The sequence below is a fragment of the Malus domestica genome, chromosome 13 (genome assembly GCF_042453785.1).
Source record: "Malus domestica chromosome 13, GDT2T_hap1".
Lineage (NCBI taxonomy): Eukaryota > Viridiplantae > Streptophyta > Magnoliopsida > Rosales > Rosaceae > Malus > Malus domestica.
The window spans coordinates 22,966,112-22,982,479 of NC_091673.1; the positions used below are offsets into that span (position 1 = coordinate 22,966,112).

General features: G+C 42.8%; 1 protein-coding gene across 1 annotated transcript; it reads left to right on the plus strand.

Annotated features, from left to right (window-relative positions):
• The first annotated feature begins 14,800 nt into the window (after positions 1-14,800).
• On the plus strand, positions 14,801-16,116 carry LOC114820477 (uncharacterized). Its single transcript, XM_029091168.2, has 2 exons — positions 14,801-15,015; positions 15,378-16,116. Exons 1-2 carry the CDS (start codon positions 14,883-14,885, stop codon positions 15,866-15,868), a joined length of 624 nt encoding a protein of 207 aa, XP_028947001.2. The 5' UTR covers positions 14,801-14,882; the 3' UTR covers positions 15,869-16,116.
• The last annotated feature ends 252 nt before the right edge of the window (positions 16,117-16,368 follow it).

Below are 16,368 nucleotides of genomic sequence, written 5' to 3' on the forward strand. Positions count from 1 at the left end.
TGCAAGGAAAAGCTACATTGGATGAGGAATAATGGGTTCGATGCCTTGGTTGATGAAGTATCTTCTTTTTGTGAAAAACATCATATTGATGTTCCTAACATGGAAGAGGCATTTATACTTCCAGGGAGGTCAAGGCGTAATGATCCAATAAAGACAAATCGTCATCATTATCGTGTGGAGCTCTTTATTTATGTCATTGATGAGCAAATTACGGAGTTAGAGGATCGCTTTAATGAGGTAAATACTAAGTTGCTTATTTGTTTGGCATGTTTGAGTCCGAAAGATTCATTTGTAGCTTTTGATAAACCAAAGTTACTTCGTCTTGCTCAATTTTATCCTCAAGACTTTTTGGATGAGGATCGTTTGGCACTTAAAGATCAACTTGAGATTTATATTCATTATGTGTGTTCCAGTAGTGATTTCTCTCAATTGGAAGGGATTAGTGATCCTGCAAAAAAATGGTGGAGACAAGGATGCATCAAGTATTCAATTATGTATATTTGCTCATTACATTGTCTTTAGTTTTACCAGTTGCAACTACTTCAGTGGAGAGAGCATTTTCTGTCATGAATATTGTTAAGGGTCCACTTAGGAACAAAATGGGAGATCAATGGTTGAGTGATAGCTTGCTTGTTTATATTGAGAGAGATATTTTTGCTTGTATTGAAAATGAAGCTATAATGCTTCGTTTTCAAAATATGAAACCTCGTCGTGGACAATTATAGCTTGTAATATTGTTTCCGTTATGAATTATGAATGAAAGTACTATGATTTCATTTTCAATATGTTTTTCCATCCTAAATTTTTATTTGGACTTTTACACTAAGACCCCTTGTGGTAAGATTCCTGGCTCCGCCACTGGATGAAGGTGCAGTTAGAGGTTTGTTAAATATTTGAATACGTTATTGTTTAGGCCTAAAATAATATTATTGGGCCAAGCGAAGGTTATGTTCGGTCCAAAGCTTTTCCAAGAATACTATAGGTTGCCTAGTCAGGTCGGCCGAGTCCTATTGCAAGAAGGATTGATCTGGATAAGAGCGAATGAGCCGAGTCCTAGTATGATAATGAGTCTTATTGGAATAAGGATGCCGAGATTTGAGAAGTGAATGTGGCCAGGCAAAAAGCTTGGTTCAGGGTCCCAATAGAGGTAGGATTGGCTGAGATTTGGTTAGATTAGGATAAAGAATCCTAATTCGAGTGTAGTTCTGGTTCGGTCATGATGAGATTGGCTGCTATAAATAAGAAAGGGGTGCATCATTCGAGCTCTTACAACTCAACACACAACTGCCCTACGCAAGCTCTCGCTCTACGCGAAACCTCTCAACAACCTTGAGATTTTTTTTATTTTTTGCCGACACATCTTTAGTTTGGATAAACAACACTGTGAAGGCAACCGGCGAACATCTTCAGTTTGGATAAACAACACTATTGTCGGAGAATTAACCGACCGTGAAACATCTTCAATTTGGATAAACAGCACTGCGACGAGGCCGACTGGTTATCTATCCAAGTCTCAGTCGAGAAGGATTTTCGAATCCTTAGGCAGAGGTCATCTTATTAGCCTTCTCAACGAAGTGAGGTGTTACAGGTTACAACATTTGACACGTTGAAAGCCGAATTTGATATTGAACTTCATAGAACTAGCAGCCTTGTCTTTAGGCTCTAGAACCCGAAGGCCGAGACGTGTTCCTTCCTCGGCCATAATCGCAAGATCAGGAAGTCAACAGTGCGCTCAACGCAACATCAACTCATTTTACTCACCAGCTAAGCTCGATCGTCGAGTTAGCTTATTAATTACTCGGTCTGCGCGCCACGTAAGCTTGGTAGTTTTTAAGGTCAACATTTTGGCACGCCCAGTGGGACCAAGTGCTAGAACTACAAAGTTCATGCCCATCAAAACATTATCGGTTAAAAAAAAAAACAATCATGGAAAAGTCAACGACCGACCTACCAGTTTAGAGCCCCGGACAAATTTTGTCACATGCACAAAATCCTCTAGTTACTGCGACACCAGAGGCTGCAAGTGTAACACACCGAGAAAATGAAGTTTGTCTCGGTACCCAGCCTTGTAACACAGAAATTCCCAACAAAACCGCAGGTGTCTTCATTGAAGGGATAGTGGAGGACTGTGATGAAGATGGTGGTGAAGGCTCTGATCCCACAACTAGGTCGTTTCTTCTAAGACGACTTGACGAGCAATCTTGGCAGGTTGAACAGACAGTTAGCCAAAAAATGAACAATTTGCTCAAGGTGATACGAAATAATTGTGATACACATACCAGATTGCTCGAACTACTGGTTAGTAGAGTTTTCGAAGGTGGGCATGTTGATCAGTCCCGACAACTTCCATTTAAGAGTAATCCACTACAGGCCGAAACAAGATCCATTCGGCTCAAAGCAATTGACTTGGAAAAAAGAGGAGGATCTAGCAGCAGGATAGATGAATCCGACCAAAAAGTGGAAACAACATCCGTAAATATGATCGAGGTCCAAAGAATGATCGATTTGACCTTGAAAAAAGGGTCAAAGTTCCAGAAATTCAATTATCCATACCCAGCTTATGTAGAGAAGTTTGAATATCCTAAAGGCTTTAAGATCCTAGATTTTAGCCTTTTTGCTGGAGAATCGTCCGTGTCCTCATTAGAACATGTGGCTCGATTTACTGCACAATACAGCGATGTTAATAGCGATTTCCATAAACTGCAACTATTTAACTTCTCACTAACAGGTTCATCATTTGCTTGGTACATCAACCTCCCTCCCAATTCCATCCAAAGTTGGGAGGAACTGGTCGAAAAATTCCATGAACAATTATACCGGTCGGGGATGGAAATGTCAGTTTCATCATTGGCTAGGATGGCTCAAGCCTCTGACGAGTCACCAATGGAATACTTAATGAGGTTCAAGTTGGCCAGAAATTGGTGCCGAGTACCTCTCCCTGAAGTTAAATTCGTCAGAATCGCTTTGAACAGCCTGGATGTAGAATATAAAAAGAAATTCTTGGGGGCAAACTTCTGAGATATGTACGAACTTGCCCAGCATGTTGAGTAGTATGATTATCTGCTCCGAGAGGAAAAGATCTCGAAGTCTTCATCCCGGGGAACAATTTACAAAAATCCCACGATTAGTTATGCATCGGCCGAAGGTGAAGATTCCCAATATGTCAGTGTAGACGCGAGATAGTGATAGATAAACCGTACATTTGTAAGGCATTGGCTCAAATGAATTCCAAGGATGCCAAAACCTGCTTAGCCTCTGAAGAGGCAGTTAAAACATCAAAAGTTTACACTTTTGATATCACCAAGGCCGATGCAATTTTCGACCAGTTGTTGCTAGCAAAGATTATCAAAATTCGACCAGGACATAACATTCTTAAGGCCGAAGAATTGAAAGGAAAAACATATTGCAAGTACCATAACTCGAATAAGCATACCACAAACAAATGCGTCGTGTTCCGTGATGCTATTCAAAGCTGGATTGATAAAGGCAAGCTGAAATTTCCTGAAAAACAAATGGATGTCGATGTTTATCCCTTCCCCTCGGCGACAATTAGTATGGTAGATGCTTGTTTGCCCAAGGGTAAAGGGAAATGGAAGGCCGAGTTCGTTCCAACACAACAAGTCCCAAAGCAGAACTCTCGGTCGCGACTCAAGATTGATCTATTTTCCAACGAACCACCCATAGGGTTTTTGGAATAGGTCATAGTCGAGCTTATGTCACACTCTAGTGCAGAAGAAACTGATGGACCGATGGTTTTGTGCAGCAGTTGTAAAGCACGTGTCGTCCTAACCGAACCAAAGGAGAAACCACCCCAGGCTCCAACACCACAGTAAACATCCAAGGCCACATTAACACCTCTAACGGAACTCGACGGAGGTTAGCGTCAGAAAGTGTTTGATAGGCTCGGCCCTCACATACGAACGGACGACCCTACCTCAACCAGAAGGCGTCTTGATTTTGACGCACCGTTTTATAATGAGGATTATTACTCGCGTAACTCTAGCATCTCCAGTTCATTGGTGAATCAAAAAACCTTCAAGCCACCTGAGCCACACGACCAACGTTGGTATAGTTATAATTCTCCCACTGGCATGTATACTGCATTATCCAAATCTTAGAAATGTCGACGCTAGTGGATAGACTACATGGTTTGACGACAGGCAGCACATGCTACTTTGGTTACCAGATGGCAGCCGAAAGAAGCAGCAGGAAGTGAGGATGACCGACAGACCCCGATAGTCATGGCCGAATCACTTCAAGGACAAAGGGTAACTGATCACGACTTTGAAACCACCATTGAAGAGTCCGAGAAAAACATCAAACTCCTCATTTGGCCCGATGAGATGAAGGCTCGTTTCAAGCATTTCAGAAAAAAAGCTGAAATCAATCTTCCTCCATTAACCCCGCAAAAGCCGTTAATAAGAGTTCGATGGAACCTACATCCTCCATTCGTCGGTGAATCCTTGGAGTACATACGAGAATTTCACAAAAAACATTCTACCAATGACTTGTACGGCTTACCCAAGGTGTGTCAAGAAACCCTCGACCTGGCACTAACTTGCCCTGATGCTGAACAGATCATTCAGAAAACCACTGACCCAGTAATGAAGGCCAGGTTCCAACACATATGTAAAGCTTGGGTCATTGGCTTCGAGGTCGACCCGTACACAGCCATAAACACCGTCGAGCTTCCTTTTTCTTTTGAAGACCTTCAGTATTTACAACATCATTTCGAAATCTTCTTAGTCGTATCTCTTTTCGGCCTTACAGTCGATGAGAAAAGTAGTGTAGAGCTTTTGGATGCCTACCTAGACATAAGGGATGCCCGAATAGCCTATGAGGAACGAGCCCGTAAAGCACTGCAGGGACATAATCCAACCCCAGCAACAAACAGGCTCGAGGACGACAGCTAGAATAAAACAGGTTCCGTTGACATATCACTAGAGCAGGTACCCGATAAGGCGAGAGATGATCAGGTCGAGGATGCTCCAAAGCACAATACCGCACTCGATAACCCAGAGGAAAATGACCAAGACCCGATGGGTCCTTTAGTTCCTGAAAATATAGAAATCAACATGGTCCATGTCATACCTGCTAAATTTCAGCCAACCTCACACCAACCAAATTCCTTAGATGGGGATGTGGTTGTCGAGGAAGCAACACAAATCGATTTCATCGGCACCGAATAAGATGAACAAGCCAGTAAAGTCGACTAACTTAAAGCAGCTTTGGCCGTACTATTTCCCTGCTCTTCTTCGGATAATCTTCAACATTTGAAGCCGTTGTATGTCACGGCTCACATTGAAGGATACCCAATCTCCAAAATCTTCGTTGATTGTGAGGCTACAGTCAATATCATGCTCGTCTCCATCATGAAAGCACTACGACGATCTAACGATGAACTCTTTCCATCAGGAATAATCATGAGCAACTTTTTCGGTGACAAGTCACAGACCAAGGGAGTAATTCCTTTAGAGGTCAGCGTTGCAGGTCGCAATCACATGACTGCATTATTTATCGTCGACTCCAAGACCGAGTATAATGCATTGCTCGGTTGGGATTGGATCCATCAAACAAATTGTATCCCCTCTTCATTATATCAGGTTCTCATCTTCTAGGACGGTAAAACTGTTATGGTTTACCCGGTCGACAATCAGTCGTTTGAGGCCAATATGATTCAGGCATGATATTACGATGATCATGTCAGCTATATTACCCTACAGGGTTCAAATGAGGAATGACGATCAACTCGAATTTCGGTACAAAAACCAATCAAGGTAGGTGCCAAGACTGTCTATCAGGATTCAGCAAGACTTGGGTTGGGCAATCTGATCGCATATCCTAATGTCTGAAGACAGCGAGGATAGACTCTGGGTTGCGATTTCATCTACTATGGAATGACTGTTGGCTCATTGGTATGCTATTTCCAAACAACCAAATTCGGGCGTAAACTTAGTCGAATTTTTGGCCGAATGAGACAACGGCCCAGTACTTTCACTAGACAAAGTTCAGGCTGCACCAACCGAGCTCGAGGATAGTCCACCTCAGGTCAAGGATCTCTTAAAACAAATAAATGTTGGAAAAGTCGAGGACCTATGACCTTTGTTCATTAGTGCGTGGTTACCCCAACATGTAAAAACCGAACTTTGTAATTTGCTCAAAGAATTTAAAGATTGTTTTGCTTGGAGTTACCATGAAATGCCTAGTTTAGATCGACAACTAGATGAACATGAATTACGCATCAAACCTGGATGTAAGCCATTTCGCCAACCACCTCGACAATTCTCAATCGCAGTACAACTCGACATAAAAGACGAACTCATCTGACTTTTAAAAGCTGGGTTTATTCGGATAGCTCGATATGTCGAATGGCTGGCAAACATCGTCCTTGTTTTGAAGAAAAATGGTGCATTGCGTATCTGTATTGATTTTCCAAATTTGAACTTGGCAACTCCTAAAGATGAATATCCCATGCCAATTTCCGATTTGTTAATTGACACAGCGGCAAACCACGAGATCTTGTCCTTTATGGATGGACATGTTGGCTATAACCAGATTTTCATCACCGTGTCTGATCTCCATAAGACCGTTTTTCGTTGCCCAGGGGCACTCAGCACATACGAGTGAGTCGTCATGCCATTCGGCCTTAAGAACGCCAGTGCCACAAACCAACTGGCCATGAATACTATATTCCATGATTTGATTGGTACCATCGTCGAAGTCTACATCGACGATGTTGTAACCAAATTAGCGCATTGGCAAACACATTTGGATGATCTCCATCAGGCTTTCCTGCGTATGTGTCGGCACAACCTTAAGATGAATTCTGCCAAATGTGCTTTCGGCGTATCAACTGGCAATTTTTTAGGATTCCTTGTACATCATCGTGGCATCAAAGTAGATGAAAACAGGGCCCGAGCAATCATCAATGCTCCACCCCCGACGACTAAGAAACAACTAAAGTCGTTGCTCGACAAGATTAACTTTCTCTGTCAATTCATTGCCAATTCGGGAAGAAAAATGAAAGCCTTCTCCATGCTCTTGAAACTTAAAGATTCTGACATCTTCAAATGGAGTACAGAACACCAAGAGGCTTTTACACAGATCAAGGTTTCACTCACGACTTCACCGGTCCTGGTCCCACCACGATGTGGCAGTCCTCTTAAGCTGTACATCTCAGCGGCCGAAGAGTTCATCAAATGCCTTCTTGCACAAGACAATGATGCTGGGTGAGAACATGTCATTTTTTATCTTAGCCGAAATCTTAACCCATCGGAGATTAATTATTCCACCGTCAAGAAGCTCTGCCTAACTTTATTTTTTGCTGCGTCCAAACTCAGGCATTACATGCTCCCGTCGATCACTCAGGTCATCGGCCAGATCGATGCCATTCGTTACATGCCCACACGATTAATAGTAAAAGGCCGTATCGGAAAATGGACAATGGCATTGTTTGAATTTAGTTTGCAATATGTGCCCCAGAAAGCTGTTAAAGGCCAAGCGTTGGCCGATTTCTTGGCCCAACATCCTTCACCATATGGTTTTGGGCATGGTGGAAACACGTGATAATTACTGGACGATGTATTTTGATGGTTTTAGTACTTCAGTCTCGGCTGGCATTGGGATCATTATTCAATCCCCAAACCACGGTCGTTGGTATTTTTCTCTCAAGCTCGATTTCGATTGTACGAATAATCAGGCCGAATACGAAGCCCTTATCATCGGCCTTGGTGTCCTACACAATCTGCGGGCAACTCGTGTCCTTATTCTCAGTGATTATAAACTCATGATTAACCAACTTAATATGACTTTTCGTTGCATGAGTTATACTCTGGCGCCCTATCATATGGTTGCCACCCATTTGGCTGAGTCATTCGACGGCGTTACTTTCAAACACATTTCAGGAGTTCACAACACTGACCCCGACGAATTAGCTCAAATAGCCTCTGGAGCACAACTCTTGAGGGGCAAACTAGGTCGAGAAATACCTGTCGCACGACGAGTACACCCAGCCTTAGTTAATCAGTAAGTTCTCCAATGAGATTGCGTAATCTATACACGAGTCATGTCTTTACCTTCGTTGTTGGAGCGGAATGACCCTATAGAGGTTTGTGCAATCGAGGCAATGCTAGATGATTGGAGAAAGTCAATTATACGGTATTTTGACAATCCCAATGGCAAACACGACCATAAGACAAGGGTTTACGCCGCGAACTATGTAACGTACCAAAATGAATTGTACCGAAAGGGTGAGGACAGTCTGTTATTGTTATGCCTTGGCCTGCAAAAGGCTGCCCAACCAATCACAGAGGTCCATGAAGGAATTTGCGGGGCTCATCAGTCCGGATGAAAGATGCGATGATTGCTTCGTTGACAAGGTTATTTCTGGTCGAGCATATTGAAGGATTGTATTGATTTTGCACGAGGATGTGTACAATGTCAAATTCATGGGCTTATGCAGAGAGTCTCGACCGAATCACTCTATTCGGTCACCAAACCATGGCCATTCAAAGGATAGGCCATGGATGTAATCAGTAAAATTATACCATCTCCTAGGGCAACTAAACATGCGTGGATACTCGTTGCAACGAACTACTTCACGAAATGGGTCGAAGCCAAGTCATATGCAAACGTCTAAAGAGGTTTGTAATTTTGTTGAAGAAAACATCGTGACTAGATTCAGCATACCAGAAACAGTCATAACAGATAATGGTACGATCTTTACGTCTGACAGGTTCAAGGAGTATACAACAAATCTAAAGTTGAACGAAGCATTATGGGCTTATCGAACTTCACTCTGATCCGCCACCAGAACGACTCCATACACATTAACCTATGGACACGACACTATGTTACCAGTCAAGCTAAGTATAAACTCGTTGCGAGTGATTAAACAGAGTGGTTTGTTTAATGCCGAATACAGTGAGGCCATGAGATAAGAGTTAGAAGACTTGGAAGAAACTCGGCTTGACACTTATAATTTATTAGTGGCATATAAGAAGATTGCCGAGCGAGCTTATAATCAGTGAGTCAAACAAAAAACATTCGAGGAAGGCGAGTTGGTTTGGCAAACTGTGCTGCCCATAGGTATTAAAGACCTCAGGTTCAGCAAATGGTCGTTGAATTGGGAAGGACCATTCGTTGTTCATAAAGTTCTCGGCAATGGGACATATCACCTTAAAGATCAAATCGGTTTAGTTCATAAACTACCGATCAATGGGAAATTTTTAAAAATGTATTATCCAGTTACTTGGGAGATGCAAGAGTAAAAGTTCATTTCATTAATCTTTGCAAAAAAAAGGTGTACAAGCAGAACTGATTGACAAATTTACAATGAAAGACAAGTTTACGGGGTCAACAAAAGGTAAGCTTTAAAGGCGGCTTTCAGCTCTAACCACCTCACTTCGCCCATTGTGATTTTAGCTTGCCGAGTCTTTTTATCCATCTTCAGTTGCTCAATCCGCTTCGTGTCAGCTGCATATTCTTCCAAACGAGGTTTGCTCGACTCAAAATCTTTTGCGAGATTAGACGAAATAGCCAACCTTTGGCGTTAAAGTTCGACAATTTGACAGTTGAGGTCAACAATTTGTCGGTCGAGGTCGGCCAGCTTTTCATTCTTCTCTTTTATCGCCTCGACCTCTGGATGGGGAGCTTCTTGAGCAACCAATGCAACCTTGAACTTGTTTTCTGCCCGAAGAGGTTTCTCGAAGATATTAAAATAATCTCGAGTTCGTTCTAGGGTAGAAGACAGACGAGTGACAATTTCATTGCTCAATAGGCCGCCAGCTGTGAGGTCGTTCAAACATTCTCCATTAGAGTCGAGACCTTTGTGTTTAAGGATTTGGGGAGCTGAAAGAGATAAGAGCCCCTGCAGCTTGGCAAATATGGTCGACTCGGCCGCTTATGCAGACGGTACGGCTGTGGTGGCAGAAGGACCAGCCACCCCTTAAGAACTAGAAAGAAAGGCGTTGAGTTCGACTTCCCACGATGGCTGCATAGAAAAGCAGATGTTAAGAAAAGTCAAGTCAAGAAGCTAAAGAAAATGAAGGTTTACTCTAAGACCTGCCGAGATGAGACTTCGGCTATGTCTGCTGGTTCGTTGCTCGAACCTAGAGAACTTAGCTGCAGAGCCAAATGTTTAAGAGAGCCTCTTAATCCGCGTGGCCGATGGAGGCTATCCACATTCGACGGCTACTGGGGTGGCCATGAAATATAGATAACACCCTTCGGCGCATAGAATTTTCGATGAAATGAGTAACTGGGCAACTGGCATTTAATATTTTTTTCTTAGACTTCTAAAGCAGGAAGTTAATAGAAAGGTAATGAAGGTTCTTACGAAGGCCAAAGTAACCTTCTGCGGAGGAATGTCAAGATTCTGATCTTGAGGATGAATCGGTGTCTCTGCCATCGCTTCTGTCTCGATAAGAGATACCGCTTCATGTCCCTTGTTTGCTTTGGCAACAGAATGATTGACTCAACCAGCCGTTTCGACAACCGATTAGGGGTTAGGGGCTGTTCTCTCGTCCTGCCGAAATCTCCTCACCAGTTAGGGTCCTTCGTTCTCATCCTCCTGAGCAAAAAGGTCAAACATTAAGCAAGGAGTTTTAGGTGAAGGAACATTATAAAACGTTATACCTCTTCTTCCAGGATGATAGCAGTAGTTTTTTTTTTAGAGTAGTGGGGTTCTTTTCGACCAAGGGAGGTGCCTCCTCAGGGGTAGCAACCGCCGGACTGGTTTCAACGTGAGCAGTTGTCGGGACAAAAGTTGCAAACCGTTTGACAACTGTGTTAATGAACGGCTTAATCACCGAGGTTGACTGTATATCGGCAGAAACTTCGACGACAGGAGGAGGGAGGGAATGAGCAGTTGCTCCCATAGTTTGGCTGGAGATAACATGAATCTCTCGCTCCTATTTTTTAGCTAACTTCTTGACGTGTTTTGTGGGCAGGGGAGTGTCTCTTGCTGTATCGGCTTTCGGGCGGGGACGTTTACTCGGTGGAGTAGGTACAGTAATTGTCACCCTTTTTGGAAGAGGAGCAATTTTCTTCTTAGCTGCGGCCATCGCCATTACCTCAACCCTCTTAATAATACGGCTACCTGAGAACATTGAAATTGATTTAAATTAAAAACTCAAAGGAAAATAAACGAGCAAGGAAAGTAGACGGTATGTACCTTGGGCCATGTCTTTGGATTTTGGGGCAATGACTTTTTTTGAGCGGTCGTAAAAAAAAATTTTCAAACTTCTTCGGTCGACGTGTGGAAAAAGTCCTTGGTGTAAACCTCCTACCACTCGACAAAGGTGCTGGCACACCAGGATTCTAAGCCTCTTGGCCGAAGGAGGAACTAGGCGCGTCATTCGACAAACTTCTTCTCGACCGTCTCGCATTCCTTTTCCGAGGAACCAGAAAAGCGTTCTCAGCTTAAGAGAGAGTAAGATGAAAGGAACGGCAAGGGGCACCCTTGGAGATAACCTAGTTGGCGAGCCAGAAAGTTGGGGTGGTAAATCTCCCAACTACCTTGCTGAGCTTCGCAGCCATAGGGTAGGTCACAAGCCATAATGAATGACCCCTAGGTCTCTCGAAGATCGACATCATCGGCCATTTCCCATGCCGATTGTGGAAGGATGATAAAAGATGGGTGTGTCCGGCGACAACAAATTTGGAATTCGTCGTCGGACAAATGCTCAAGGTCGAAAAAGTATTTGAAAACGTCTTCGGCTGAGTAAGGAGGAAAGAGTCGCGAAGCTAGCTCCAGACCCATAAATGTGGAAGAGTTAAAGCTTGAGATTTTAGGTCGTAAGGTTGAGAAGTAGACTTGCAGCCAAAGCTGAAAGACCCAAAGTAGGCCATTTTGGTAGGGGTCAATTTTCCCCAAAGTTGCGTCGGCCAGGCACCGGGTAAGGTTGGCAAGGACAGATGGGCTAAGAGCCAAGGTGTGGCCGCTAGTCAGGGCATCAACGACAGGCATGTTTTCGGCCAAGCACTTATTCGACTTGGCATAAAAGAAATACTTGTTGTACTAGTAGAATAAGAAGGCTCCATGTTATCATTTTTTGAGTTTTTCCTCTTCGGAGCTTGCGAAGTGGGTGATTAGGGTGTTGTAATTGAAAAAGTTCTTGTACAATTTTTGCACTTCCTCTTTTGACGGCTTGTGATCTCCCTTCGTCAGAGCTTCGATGACACGTTCTTCAAAGACCATTTTCAAGTTCGAGTTAAATTTGTACCTAGCGAGAGAAGTATCGACCGAAAGACCGGTCGGAGAGGTGCCAAGTATGGCGATCATATCCAGAACCGTTGGGCCAAAGGGGTCGAGGGGAAGAACCATCGTGTTATTGGCCGAGCACCAAAAGCTTAAGGCAGCCATCACAAGCTCTCGGTCTAGGTTCATCTCGATGGTCGAGAGTTTGATGACATCAAAAATGCCGAGAGCTTTCGACTCATCACCAAAATATGATTCCATCCTAGCAACCCAGGTGACCCAGGCAGCAGTAGTCGAGGGCCAAACACCCTGGAGTCTAGCCAATTCCCATTTTGACCAGTCATACCCTTGGAATAAGGGTTTTAAGCAGTGTTCATTAAGCATTTCGATGATTTCTTCTGGAACATTGTCTTTGAACATTGGGCCTAGGGTTTGATAGGAGATGTTTGGTTTATCTTCAAATCGAATGGTTTTTATCGTGTTGCAATCGGTGATGTTTTGACACTTGCTGCACTCCTCGGTCAACTTGTGAATGAAAACGTTAGCCGCCATTGGATAAGTTTTTTTAGGTATTAAAGGATTATTTTTCTGGTTTTCAGAGGAAATGGCGAAGATATTTGAGAAGAAATGGCAAAGGGATTTGAGGGTTCTGGGAGTGTAAAAATTTGAATGAAAGGAGGAGAGTATTTATAGGAATTTGGGGGGGGGGATGACTCAACGATTTAAAGTTTCAAACTGAGGATAAGACTAACCGGGTATTTGGTAATCATGGTGAATATTCAAAGAAACCAGGTGAAATGATTGAGAAACCAGCAAATCGAGACTGCACGATGGCAAGTTTAAATATGAAGAGACGTTTGAGAATCTGCACGAGACTGAAATCCACGCGAATCAAGGTTATAATGATGGCGTGGGCATTTCAGTTTCAAGTGAGGAAAAACGTGTCCAGAGGAGGCCACGTGGCAAAGTGACTGACGAAATTAGGATCATGTGATCGTGCTTCATAAATGTGCCTGATGAGTGGAGTATTTGAGACCTTTTGTCATCCTTTAAAGATACCTTTAGGGTTTGATTTCACTTCTTCAAGGTTGAAACTCGACTAAGGAGTGTTAGACCAAAGACCTCAGAAGTAAGGGGGCAATGTTTGGGCCCAAAATAATATTATTAGGCCGAGCGAAGGTTATGTTCAATCCAAAGCTTTTCCAAGAATATTATGGGCTGCCTAGTCAGGTCGGCCGAGTCCTATTGCAAGAAGGATTGATCTAGATAATAGCGAAATGGCCAAGTCTTAGTATGATAAGGAGTCTTATTGGAATAAGGATGTCGGGATTTGAGAAGTGAATGTGGTCGGGCAAAGAGCTTGGTTTAGGGTCCCAGTGGAGGTAGGATTGGCCGAGACTTTGTTAGATTAGGATAAAGAATCCTAATCCCAGTATAGTCTTGGTTCGGTCATGATGAGATTGGCTGCTATAAATAAGAAAGGGGTGCATCATTCGAGCTCCTCCAACTCAACACACAACTGCCCTGCTCAAGTGCCCGCTCTACGCGAAACCTCTCAACAACCTTGATATTTTTTTATTTTTCGCCGACACATCTTCAGTTTGGATAAACAGTATTGTGAAGGCAACTGGCGAACATCTTTAGTTTGGATAAACAGCACTGTTGCCGTAGAATCAACCAACCGCGAAGCACCTTCAGTCTGGATGAACAACATTGCGATAAGGCCGACTGGTTATCTATCCAAGTCTCAGTCGAGAAGGATTTTCGAATCTTTATTGGCAGAGGTCATCTCATTAGCCTTTTTGGCGAAGTGAGATGTTATAGGTTACTACATTCGGCACGTTGAAAGCCGAATTTGATATTGAACTTTGCAGAACTAGCAGCCTTGTCTTCAGGCTCTAGAACCCGAATGCTGAGACGTGTTCCTTCCTCGGCCGCAATCGCAAGATTAGGAAGTCAATAGCGCGCTCAACGCAACATCAACTCATTTTACTCACCGGCCGAGCTCGGCTGTCGAGTTGGCATGCCCCGCACACAACTGAATGACGTAGTTAGCTTATTAACTACTCGGTCTGCGCGCCACGTAAGCTTGGTAGTTTTTAGAGTCAACAGTTATTCATAACAACACTGGCAAGTGGCACGACAAAACTTTAACTTGCTGTGAAGGTGGTTATATTCTCAATCTTTTTGGTTTTTAAAATTAAATATTACATTAAATAATTTAAATATATATTTTGGTTTGTAACCGATCCTTTCAGGTTCAGGTCGGTTTTTTTATTTCGATTTGGTTCTTTTTTTTTCAAGTTTGTCCCATTCGAATTATTTTGTTTTTCTGTTTTTTTTTTTTAACCCACCCGTTAAGCACACTTAAGTAGATGGAGAAACAATTGATATTTTATTTTTGTATAATGTTAGGGAGACCAAAATTTTTAAACTAAATGATGTGGTTGTTAATGATTATGTTATTATTTAAGCGTTGTAACATATCATTTGATTTTTCAAATTTGATTTAAAATTTTGGTGCCCTTAACATTATCCATACGAAGAGCATGACGGTCAAATGACGTGGAATAAGTTGGTGTGTATAAGGGTAATTTCATTGTTTTGTCAAAAGCGTAACCCTAAAAGGTGAAATCTCCAAACTCGTGCAATCTCTTTGAGTCTCTCTAGAACAGACGAAGCCATGATCCGGGTACCCAGAGACGACGCCAAGCGCGGAGGCGGAGGCGGAGGCAGAGGCAGAGGCAGGGCCAATTGGCTCGCGCGATCAGAATCCGGGCGGGGGAAGAATCCAGCCCAACCAGCGGAGCTCCGAGGTGAGTTCCGGATTTGTCTTGGTGTATATATATGCGTTTGGTTTCTATTTTAGGGTTTGTAAATTCTGCATATTAACCAAAAATGTTGCAGCTTAATTGCTGTTAAACCCAAATATATGCGTTTGACGAAACATATCAAACAAAAATTTTCTGTTTTTCGTCATCGTGCGAGAATTACCCTTAAATTAATTACATGCCTAGTTTTTTGTTTCGATAGAATTCCCTTCTTATATTGAAAATATGTATCTGTTTTTGGTTGGTGATTTTGTTGAGTAGTAATTTGTGCCCTGCTCCCTTAATTTGACCTGTTAATTAGCTGAGTAAATATATCTAGTATTAATTAATTTATGTGCAACAAACAGATGAGAAGAAAGAAACAAAAGTTGTCGAAAGCTCTATGAGTAAACTCCAACTTGATGATGATACTCCTACTGCAAAGAAGAAACGTTACCGTGAGTCTAAGAAATGCCATTCTCAGAATGAGCATTGTGCAGTTTGCCTTATGGACGGCCACCACCAATATCTGTGTCCCTACCGGGAAAGTGTCCCGTTGGGCGTAACTAAAGTTGGAGAGGGCTATATACTAATGTGTAGGACTTGTGGTTTTGTGGGTAACGTCTGCCTTCATGGCCGCTCTTATGCTCGTCCCTATAGGCGGTGTTATGCGCGTCTGAAACATGGGTACCCAAGCTACGAGGAAGTGGAGCAAATCAGGGAAAGACAGAGAGAAATGGCTGAAATGTCCAGGGCACGAGTGGAGAGAGGTGAACCATCCTTATTGGATGATACCTCTTTCGATTCCTCTTCTGATACCTCTTCCGATTCCTTTTCTGATTCCTCTTCTGAGATATAATCGTTATGAAGCTTAGGATTGGAACATGCGGTGGCTGCAGCTGTTGGATTGCCTTTTCTGTTCATTAATGGCGGATAGATACTACTTTGTTGGTTGTTTTCTCGTGTGTTTAATTTCGTTCTTGGAATAGCTAGTTGTGCATGTTGGTCGGATTTCCTTTGCTTGTAGGCTTGTACTGCTTGTCTTGGAATAACTATGAAACGAATCAACCGCTATCAAATACTAATCTCACCATAATTGTTCAGTTAGTTTTTCGTACGTATTATTTCCTTTGCTTGTACGTACTATTATTAGTAAGGCCAAGTACTGATGGCACAGTACATTTTTTCTTCCAAAATTTTGAGCCTGCTAGAGTGACTCGAATAGGAGAACCCCTCCAAGTTTGAGAGTACCACAAAATTAGCATCAGGTTTTTCCAGCTTCCGTTTTAACGTCACTCTGCCACAGAAAGTAGCTAGTGAATGAAGCTGAAGCGCACAAGCAACGTGTACTAGCAGCAA